The sequence below is a fragment of the Corylus avellana genome, chromosome ca1, assembly GCF_901000735.1.
Source record: "Corylus avellana chromosome ca1, CavTom2PMs-1.0".
NCBI lineage: Eukaryota > Viridiplantae > Streptophyta > Magnoliopsida > Fagales > Betulaceae > Corylus > Corylus avellana.
Window position 1 is genome coordinate 46,348,972 of NC_081541.1, and position 11,279 is coordinate 46,360,250.

Below are 11,279 nucleotides of genomic sequence, written 5' to 3' on the forward strand. Positions count from 1 at the left end.
CTGACAGGCAGAGAGATATGGCGGAGGAGAAGCAAAAGTGCGGAGGAGAAGGGTCGGTGGTGGTTGTGGAGCCAAAGCCATGGAATGGGTTGACTTCTAAAGTGGTGGACTTTGTGGAGAAGCTGATCGTCAAGTTCATGCACGACACTTCTCAGCCTCAACACTATCTCGCCGGTAACTTTGCTCCGGTTACTGAAGAGACCCCTCCTGCCACCGACCTCCTTGTCAAAGGGTTCCTTCCGGTGCGTACAATTATCTGGATAATGCTACAAGCTAGTGTTTATGCATGTATGCGAATTGGGTTGAGTACTTAAGCCTTAAGGGTCTGTTTGGTTTTTTGATGGAAGGGAATTGATTTTATGGATTGATACTCTTTAGCTAACCAAACAGAGATATATAGAGTTTCATTTTGGTATTTGTGGCAAATTGTTGAGATTGTTTTACGTATGATTATCGTATTACATGAATATAATTGAGCAATTCGAATTTTATAGAAACTGGTGTTTGATTTGGAGTTGTTTAGAATGTTTCTAGATGATGCTTTGGCGTTTTAACACAATTATAAAATAAATATTGTTTAAATTGTCACTTAACATGAGAAATTATAATTGGTTAGTGTTTCAGGCACGTTCTTGTAGACTTAAACAGGTTTTCGATATGTGGTGCAAATGTTTGATGTAAAAGCCTCCTGCCTAGGGATATGAATTTCAGGTTGTGATCCGGCTATAGAGTATTTGTTATTTTTTTGTGGTGTTATTTCCTTATGAGTGAATAAGCTGTGAACATAAATATGGTGTTGGAAATGCAAGCCTCTGAATTATGTACTTAAATGGAGAAAGTTTAGATTTATGTGTGAGGATAGTGAGGACAAGAAGTTTAGAAACGTTTACTAAGCAATCAAAACCATGTGGTTTGGATGTGTTGTTTACCAATCATAAGCATTTGGTTTAATTGTGTTTGCAGTACATTAAATGGCACCAAAACTTTATAGGCCACTACTTGTGTTGACTGCATAAACACACACAGGGCTAGATAACAAGGTTTTGTGTTGGCCTCAACTCCTTGACCCAGGCTCTTTTTGGCTTTACTGTTATCCTCGTAGCTTCTTCAACTTGTATTATACTACCCTCTCATTGCAGATTTAATAAATGCTCCTTGTCACATAATAAGTGGTCCTGTCGCATTGATGACGCCGGACAGAATTAAGATTGTTTTGACAGCATATAATAGCAGTAGAAACTAAGAATTGAAGATTGAAAAGGGAATTCAGGAAGAGAGAAAATAACAATAAGGAAGAGAAAGTCCCTAATTGCCCCAAATAAGCAAATAGAGAAATCTTAAACTTAATTGATAGTATAAACTGAATTCTTATATAACAAAGACTAGATGCCTTTATATAGGTTAGGCACCTTCTAAATTAACAAGGAAAAGGAAAAGCAAACCTAATTGGAAAAGGAAAACAAATCCTAATCGGAAAAAGAAAAAAAATCCTAATAGGAAAGGAAAAACCCAATCCATATTGAAGAAGGAAAACTAAAACACACACGCATAATTAAAATAACAATTTCTCAAATTTCTCCTGCATCAGTCTCTCCGGGTTGGAAAGAACTCGCCCTCGAGTTCAAATCATCTTTTCCGCGATCTTTTGGATGTCCAATTAATCTCTTCCATCCTGTACTTCTCAACATCAATGCAACTTGATACCGGAAGAGAGACAATTTACAACCCAGCACAACATGACTACGAATAGTAGTTTGAAAACTCTTCATATCATATTGAGATACTTCAATCTTCACACGGTATTCATTTATCTTCTCCCATTCATGCGGCATATAAATCTCCCAATAAGGATCAACTATTTCTTCATCTTCGAAAATAAAATTTTCCTCTACCTCTATAAGATCTTCAACGTCAACATATATATCTTAAGTTGGTGGAGCATTCCAATCGACGAAGCATTGAGAAGGATCTTCAACGTCTTCTTCATGTTGAAACTCTTCATCAACAAACTTAACTCTGAAGTCTAAGTCTCCATGTCGTTCATCCCGAGCACGTTGTTCCTGAAATAGAACAGGCTTGTGATACGGGTTCTCGAAATTGGATTTTGAATTGTGACCGTCAATATCGCAGTACATCTCCAAGTTTTGCGCCGCTAGACGCTGGGTTAACTCCGCAACCTGCCTTTGCAAATCTTCAATCATCACGTCTTGTATACTGTGCTCATGGTAAGGGACTTCCTTATTTGGAACCTGTCCACGTCGACCACGACCACTAGTCATAAAAAAACTAATGAAAAAAATTCATCCAAGAAAACGCTAAGCTCTGATACCAACTGACGGTGGGCAGAACTAAGATTGTTGTGACAGCATATAATAGCAGCAGAAACTAAGAATTGAAGATTGGAAAGGAAATTCAGGAAGAGAGAAAATAACAATAGGGAAGAGAAAGTCCCTAATTGCCCCAAATAAGCAAACAGAGAAATAACTCTCAAAGACTACTTAATTGATAGTATAAACTAAATTCTTATATAACAAAGACTATATGCCTTTATATAGGTTAGGCACCTCCTAAATTAACAAGGAAAAGGAAAAGCAAACCTAATTGGAAAAGGAAAACAAATCCTAATAGGAAAGGAAAAACCCAATCCTTATTGAAGAAGGAAAACTAAAACACACATGCATAATTAAAATAACAATTTCTCTAATTTCTCCTGCATCAATTGAGTGTTATGTGAGCCATCTCTTCGTGAAAATGCATTTATTTGTTGCTGGTGAAGATAGCTGACAGTTTGACCAATTGTTTGTTTATTTCTCTGATACTTCAAGCAGTATCTTATCATGCCTGTGTTACCCATGACATGGAATGTGAAATATTTATTGCAGGATTGCTTAAATGGAGAGTTTGTTAGGGTGGGTCCAAACCCAAAATTCTCCCCTGTGGCTGGATATCACTGGTATGTCTTTGGGATTTTTACTTCTCATGAATGAATTTAGTTATTAACCAGGTGAATGTTACTTATTCCCTTTGTTCTTCTGTTTCAGGTTTGATGGAGATGGGTGCGTGATTTTCTGTTCCTCTATTCAAACTAGTATTTCATTCAAATTTTCTTGAAGGAAGAATTCAAACATATATCTTCAGTACCCATTTTTTTCTCTGTAGAATACTATTATGGTCTCTCTGTTGCCTAATATGTTGGTGTTAAGTGGCTACTCTAAGGCCTACTATTTTCCATAGTAATCTAATCTTTGATTAACTCTGAAGGAAAAAGCTCCGTGTAATTTAAAAAAAAATCAATTGGCTGCTCTAATGAATTTGAAATTAAATCAGTTGATTTACTCACTCAGTAAGTGCTTCTGTATTCAACTGTGATAATCTGCATAATATATCAGCAGTAGCCAATAGTGAGGTATCAAATTTCCTGAATGATCTATATGTTGACTATTTGTGAAGTGAAATCTTGTTGCTCATTCATTTGGCTTTGATATCCAGTGCTTAGTTATCATAATAGATTTTGAAAAATTTCAGTGAAAGCATGCAGTTCATTCTTTAGTTTTCAAAATCATTTGGCTTTTATGTCCTGTACTTAATTGTCATACTAGCGTCTGAAAATTTTTACTGAAAGACATTGATTTTTCTGACTCAACTGCAGTTTGACAGTAGAGCAGAATTAATAATTTTTCTATTGGTTGAAACTACATAATTTTAGTCCTCAAGGAGGTGAAAAAATATATGCATTTGCCTTTTGTTTTTCCTGTCAGCCTCCTTGAGGTTTTCTCAATGCCTAAATATGTTTAAGCTGTTTCACAAAGGTTTGAGACCGGCATTCAAGGAGTTGTTTGGTCTGGATATGGATACTGTCTTGACATTAAAAACTGAATTTTTACTATTTTAAGTTGAATCATCAAATCAAGCTTGTTAAGAGTGAAATTTTTCCCTATTACTAAATCTATGTGGCAGTATGCAATGAGCCAGAACATCTTATCGAATGCCACTGCTATTCTAATTGATGAGTTATATATATTTATAATTTCTTAGAACTACCCTGGTCTTAGAGTGAAGCATGCTCGTGAAGTAATGTAATAAAAAACAACTTTGAACATATTGGTGGCATGTTCAATCATCAGGATTTGAAAGTAGATATCTATGCTTGTTCTCCTTCTTTCTAATTTCTTGGCAAGCTTTGGTGTCAATTGTATTTGTGAAGGGGGGGAAAGAAAATTTGATTTTAGTTTACTCATGCCATTTTCAATTTCCATGAAGTTTGTTACATTATGTAGTACTGTATTCTGGCTGGTTTTAGTGAATCATGTGTGTCTGTGACCAGTGGACGGCAGTTGATTGTTTATTAACCATCCTTGATATTTTTATGTTCTCTCATGTATTTAGTTGGCTATGTTTCAACATTCTGTTCTGTGTTTTAATGCCTTAGAACTTTTTCTTTAGATTTTGGAAACTAGTGGCAGTTGTTTGGAATCCATTAGGTCTATACAGTATTAATCTGTTAAAGCAAGAAGTGATTTAGATAATATCTTTAACTTTCGCAGCATGATTCATGGTTTGCGCATCAAAGATGGGAAAGCAAGCTACGTCTCCCGCTTTGTAAGAACATCTCGGCTTAAACAAGAGGAGTATTTTGGAGGTGCTAAATTTATGAAGGTATACCCATAAGTTATAGGGTTCTTTTTTCTTCTCTTTTCTAGTATCCTTTTCAGTTACGTCTTTTGCCTCTGCCTGTGAACTTTACTGTTAATGGGGGTCGCAAAAGGAAAAGTTTGTGATGGATAAAGGAGGGAAGGCAGTTGAGGATTGTAGAATTAAAAATCTTAAGAGTAGATAAGTCTTCTGCTATATATGTTTGATTTGGAGTCCCATTTTGAATTTCATTTTCAGGTTGGAGATCTTAAGGGGCTGTTTGGATTGCTTATGGTGAATATGCAAATGCTGAGAGCAAAACTGAAAGTGTTAGATGTTTCATACGGAATTGGAACTGGTAAGTTTAGTTTAGTATGCAATTTTTTGCTCGAATGTAACGATTCTGTTGCGATTGTCAAAACAACTTTTCTATTACAGTTCAAAAAAAAAATGCTATTCCAATTTTTCATTCTGTTTTGAATTGTACTTATTTTTCATGTTGCATGGGCTCTTCTTTGCTGGGTACTAGAATGTGCAAAGGTCTTTTATTCATCGAATCCCCAAACATTAGGATGTAGGTACATGACTGGTTTTCAAGTAATAAGTGTCCAAATACTTGTTTTAAACCTTGGCTGACAAATTTTGCTTAATATAGTGTGTTTCACATGGTGTGTGCTTCTTTTAATCACCAATTGTCCCAAAAACTTAGGTTGATGAGAAATTGTGTATTTAATCATTAAATCAATATCCTAACAGTCCTTGTGCAGTTCCAAACTCCGTGTCAAGAAGTGCAGCCTATCACATAAAATATTTAACTTTAATGGGTGGTAGCCTGGTAGGGTAGACCACAGTCAGAGTCATAAGGAAAGTACCAGTTGGACAGGGAGCACCCACCGGTAAAGTCGTTTCTTGATCTTTCACAGCAGGCAATGGTTGATGATAGTTCAAAAAGAGCTTCAGAAGGCTGGCCAGCACAAGAGAAAGCAGAAGGATAGCTAGAGAAGTGGGGGGAATTTATTCATGTGGAGACAAAGTTCAACTCCAATTGCTATTCAAATACCATGTTAAATTACCTATTGTCCTAAAAGCTTAAACTTTTAGGACAACTAATAATTCAACACTTCCTTTCTTTGACAGATTAAAAAAAACAAAAGCTTTATTTGAAACCATTATTTGTAATGGGCAAGATTTGAACTTGACCTTCCCAACCTTTCCCCACCATTTTGTTTCCTTTGGATAAGTGAGTTGTGGCCATAGGGAAAGGGAGGGAGAGATTTGAGCCGAGGACCTTCACTTCATGAGATCATACCCAGCTAATACACATATACTACTTCAAATTGTCCAAATGCAGCCGGACATAAATATATCTGATGCATGTGTTATGCCGAAATCTATACTGTAATGTTTGTACCGGGTATATCTCATATATTTTTTCCTTTTTATGTGATCCTCGTGTGAGGTGAAAGACACTAACTGTTTGTCATCCACGTCCAGCTAATACAGCTCTCGTATATCACCATGGGAAACTTCTAGCACTTTCCGAGGCAGATAAACCATGTAAGCTTGCCTACCTATTTTGTTTTTAACTATGAAACATAAGTAAAAGGGTTGGGTTTTCTCTGGATTGCCATTGATTAGAGAGACTAATGGGGAATGTTTCGAAATATCCCCATTAGCATATAAAATTTTTTTTCTTTGTTTTTGGGCATTACTTTTGTAATGCCATGATGGAGTAATTCTGTCTATGGGACGGCAAAAGGAACCACAGAGCAATGCCAATTTGTTTGGATTTGTATAGGACTCCACTAAATAATTTGCTGCAACTTCCTTGCTTCTAATGTGGAATTGAGATTGTTCTCATTACATTATTTAGATGTCCTCAAAGTTTTGGAAGATGGAGATCTCCAAACACTTGGCATGCTGGATTATGACAAGAGATTGACGCATTCTTTCACTGCTCATCCTAAGGTTGACCCATTCACAGGTAAAGACATCCTCATAAAAGAATTTATCAAGCCATTGTAATGGAAGAGTTCCTTTTGACTTACTGCATCCCTCCATGCAGGGGAGATGTTTACATTTGGTTATTCACATACACCACCATATATCACTTACAGAGTAATTTCAAAGGATGGCTTCATGCATGACCCAGTACCAATAACAGTATCAGATCCCATCATGATGCATGACTTCGCCATTACTGAGAACTATGCAATTTTCATGGATCTTCCATTATATTTCAGACCAAAGGTATGGTACTTGAAACTTGTTGCTGCTACAAATGTTAACTTGGTACAAATTACCATGATATTGAATAAATAACTTCAGCATGCACAGTGATGAAATACCACTCTGAACAACCCTAGGCTAAAGGAGGGTTGGGGTTTTAAGTTAACTACACCAGTAAAAATTTTTTTGTAACAAACCTAAAGTAAAACTCACCTTGAAAACTGGCTTGTACGAAGAGGGTGCCCAAGAGCTTAATACACATGGTTTAATGATGTGGAACACTTAGGATCATAACATACCACCACACTTTGAAACCAATGTCCCGATGGGCCCATCATTCCTAGCTGGGTGTCTTCGTAAGACCCTGTCTTTTACAAGTAGTAGCCCTCCCCAAGTTGCCCTTTCCTTGACTCAGCTACATTGCCGCAACTCTTTCAATCTCGTACTCGACAAGCTAAGTTTGATCTCATACTCGATGAAGTGGCAGCTCTGAAACGAAATGTAATAAACCTCATGTAGAACTCACCATTGAAAAGCAGTTTATAAGGGTAGGCTGCCCAAGAGCTTACATCCACATGGTTAACATTGCACTTAACCAGTGTGAGATACTTGGGATCGTAAAAATTGTTCATGAGATATAGATCTTGTGCTTGTATGCTTTAAGCCAAATATGGGTCTTTCTTCCGGTAAACATGATGGATGAAGACAGTGTGTTTCATTTTCTGATAACATTGTCGCGCATCATATTAATCACATCAATGGAACTTGAAATAATTAGATCTTGATGTCAGGAAATGGTCAAGGAGAAGAAGATGATATTCACATTTGATGCAACGAAAAAAGCACGCTTTGGTGTACTTCCTCGTTATGCAAAAGATGAGCTGCTAATCAGATGGTTTGAGCTTCCAAATTGTTTCATATTCCATAATGGTGTGCTTGTTTCCTTTATAATCTCTTTTTAGTGCCAGAATGTCCTTTAAATTTATATTGTTTATTAGACGAAGTTTACTCGTGGATAATCTACTGTATGTGCACAGAGGTAAACTTTAAGTAGTAATCTAGTCATATAGGCGTACTCAGTCAGCTTTCTAACTAGTTTTAAGATTCCATGTCTGCTTCTGGTTATACATCATTACGGAGACTCTAGAGTATTAATTGTCAATAGAATCAGCTTACCCCTCGTTTAAATTGACGCAGACTATCAATTATTAAAGTTATTTGTCCATTATTTGCATTCGACTCTTTAACACTTGGGGTTGGCTACATGAATCTTTTCGTGCCAACCAGTTCTATTAAGTGACATGATTAAGCTATAGTGAAAGTTTATTCTGTCTTTTCATATGTCCATTCTGACCCTTTTAGTCACTTCCTTTCACTAGCCAATGCTTGGGAGGAGGAAGACGAAGTTGTTCTTATTACTTGTCGCCTTGAGAATCCGGATCTGGACATGGTCGGTGGAATTGTCAAAGAAAAGCTTGAAAACTTCTACAACGAGCTGTAGGACAACTTTTTGCCCATTTTATGAAAACGCAAAGCTCTATGCATGCCTAGGTGTTTCTGACTGTTACTGTTCTTTTCAGGTATGAGATGAGATTCAACATGAAAACTGGTCTGGCTTCACAGAAGAAATTATCAGCATCTGCTGTAGATTTTCCAAGGGTGAATGAGAGTTACACTGGCAGGTATCTTCAACTTTTAGTGATGGGAGATTTTGGGTTGACAAATGTCAGTAGATCTGTTCAAGATTGCAAGAATGCTTGCTTTGGCAGCGGATGAGAGAAGCTAGATACAGAGAGTCCATATTTATCTGATCTTTTGTTTCTTTGAAGATATTCTGAAGCTTGTTTTTGCATTGCAGCGTCCTTTCATAATGTTGCTAGCAGCCATGCTTAATTTATATTGCTTTCTTGAGTGTCAAAACAATTATTAACTAAAAAATATTCTGATGTGTTTCTATCATATGTATTGTACTAATGATTTTGTGGGTAATCAGGAAACAAAGATATGTATATGGTACCACACTTGACAGCATTGCCAAAGTCACTGGGATTATCAAATTTGATCTGCATGCTGAACCAGAGACTGGAAAAACAAAGCTCGAAGTTGGAGGAAATGTTAAAGGCCTCTATGACTTGGGACCTGGCAGATTTGGTTCTGAGGCTATTTTTGTCCCTCGTGAGGCTGGCATTACTTCTGAAGAAGACGATGGCTACTTAATATTCTTTGTACATGACGAGAAAACCGGGTAAGACTTCTCTCTCGCACCATTGACAAATGTATTTTCTTTTTAAATACAATGTAGAAATTTTTTTTAGATTAATGGTGAAGGATAGGACAGTATTCAAGCCACCCTTCCCCGGACCCCAGTGGGACTAACTTTGGTGACTGACCCTTTACAAATATTTTCATCATTTATGTTTTTGTTTGTTAAATGGAGGAAATGCTAGTCAGAACATGAAATTGAAAGTGTTTGATTGCACCAAATTTTAAAAATTTGGGCTCTATGGATTGCATCACAGAAGAGAACTATTTTTACTAATGTTTGTTCCTGATTCGTGAGGAATCTGAAGACCTCAATGTTTCCAAGTTCTGGAAAGCTAGGTCATCGACAATCTTGACAAAAGGAATAAAGCTGTGCAGCCTGACCAAGGTGGCAGTAACCATGAATATAATGGATGAGAAAGCATTGATTCATTTTCATCCACTTAGGATTCTATATTGCTTTTCTATACACCATGCTTAGTTCAACTGAGGAAAAAAAAAAAAAAACACCTTAGTGCCCTTAAAGGAGCTATAGTTAATAACTTAGTCCTTTTGATCAAATGAAGCTCTTGAAACTGTGATTAGAAAATACCAGCATGGTTGCTTTCAAAACACCAGTTGGATTGTAAATTATGAGTAAACTAGTAACTAGTATGTCTAAATAGGTCTTTTCTTGTTCTGGCAAGATGATGGACAATGCTATGACTCAAATCTTTGTCTTATGTTATTTGTGTGCACACTACAAAATCAAATTTCTAAATAAAAATTAGTGAATATTGCTAAGAATGATATGCAAACTGCAAGGGAACCGTATAGTCATTGTAGTCATAGCAACCATCCTTTTCTTTCAGATGCGTGAGTACAGTTATTAACTCTTGCTTAATGACTCAGATTTAAAGTTTGAATATCTTGTCAACGAGGATACAATCTCAAGTTTTCATCTATAATTATGCAGAAAATCAGCAGTGCATGTACTTGATGCAAAAACAATGTCAACTGATCCTGTTGCAATTGTTGAGTTACCCCACAGAGTTCCGTATGGGTTCCATGCCTTCTTTGTGTCAGAGGTCAGTGTGACATCAATTGCTTTTGGATTTAATTTCTTTCTTTACATTTCTCTCTGTCACTCTAGAGTTGAAATTAACTTCAAAGAAAATTCCTGAGTTTTGAAAAAAATGAAGCTTTAGGACAGACAGGAATGAGACCCAAAATATAAAAATCTCCATGCAGCTCATAGAAAGTAGGAGTAGAACAGAGGAATGGTTGGAAAATTATAATTAGGAGATGCTCAATAGTGACCACTTTCTATTGAGGGAAGATTGAAAGAGACCTTGCTCAACTGGAGTAGATGGCAAAAACATAGGTGTGTCTGGGATTTTTTTTTGTAAGTAATTGATGTATCATTAAAAGCATAAAGCACCCCCAGATATCATATCTAGGATGTTATGTGGTCAATCACATAGTATTGGAATTAGTGAGGGATACAAGCCCAGTGTAACTTCATGGTACCAGATATCCATGAAAACTGAGTGGTATTCTGTGCATCCCATATTATGCTGCATTTTAATAAACCATTCTATGATGTAGATGAGAGCATTGTCATGCTGTTTATTGCTGCTTGAATTTTATTCTTCGTACTTTTATTTCACCATAAATACTTCCTTGTTATCCCCGAATAATTACTATGTCAATTTCGTTTGGTTTCTTTTTTCTGTTTGCCCACTTTTTTACTGTGGTGATTCTTATTTATGTTCATGGTGGTTATACGGGACCAACTTGAACCTTTTTTGGCTTTTGCTTTTCTGTTTGCTCACTTCTATTGTGCATTTTCTAATTTATATTTATGACTTTCGTCCACAGGACCAACTTCAAGAACAGGCAAAACTCTGAATTTCTGATAGATTGTTGGGAACCGCACAATATATTTGAAAAAAGAGAAACTGAAACTTAAAGTAAAGCATATCCATGTAAATTATACATGATATAACTCTTCAAATAGTACTTTCCCAATATTTTATCAGCACATCTTTTCTAGCTTTTAAAAAAAAAAAACAATGTAATAATTCCTCGCGGGATCAGGAAGAAGTATCTCTACTATTTCCCATGTTATCTCAGTGATATTTCTTAATTGCAATCTTATAGGAATTTGTTCTTCA

General features: G+C 36.3%; 1 protein-coding gene across 1 annotated transcript; it reads left to right on the plus strand.

Annotated features, from left to right (window-relative positions):
• Positions 1 to 11,279, plus strand: LOC132177787 (carotenoid 9,10(9',10')-cleavage dioxygenase 1-like). The gene is made up of 14 exons (XM_059590245.1): positions 1 to 242; positions 2,883 to 2,953; positions 3,042 to 3,056; positions 4,545 to 4,656; positions 4,891 to 4,990; positions 6,127 to 6,189; positions 6,506 to 6,616; positions 6,698 to 6,882; positions 7,653 to 7,791; positions 8,241 to 8,358; positions 8,442 to 8,543; positions 8,855 to 9,106; positions 10,079 to 10,190; positions 10,984 to 11,279. The coding sequence occupies exons 1-14, from the start codon at positions 18 to 20 to the stop codon at positions 11,011 to 11,013; spliced, it is 1,635 nt and encodes a 544-aa protein (XP_059446228.1). The 5' UTR covers positions 1 to 17; the 3' UTR covers positions 11,014 to 11,279.

Bases quoted from the DNA above. Each gene is read 5' to 3' on its own strand.
- LOC132177787 (XM_059590245.1), top strand. From the start codon at position 18: ATGGCGGAGGAGAAGCAAAAGTGCGGAGGAGAAGGGTCGGTGGTGGTT. The intron at 243-2,882 runs GTGCGTACAATT...TATTTATTGCAG, and splicing joins TTGTCAAAGGGTTCCTTCCG to GATTGCTTAAATGGAGAGTT. The intron at 7,792-8,240 runs GTGTGCTTGTTT...TCCTTTCACTAG, and splicing joins TTGTTTCATATTCCATAATG to CCAATGCTTGGGAGGAGGAA.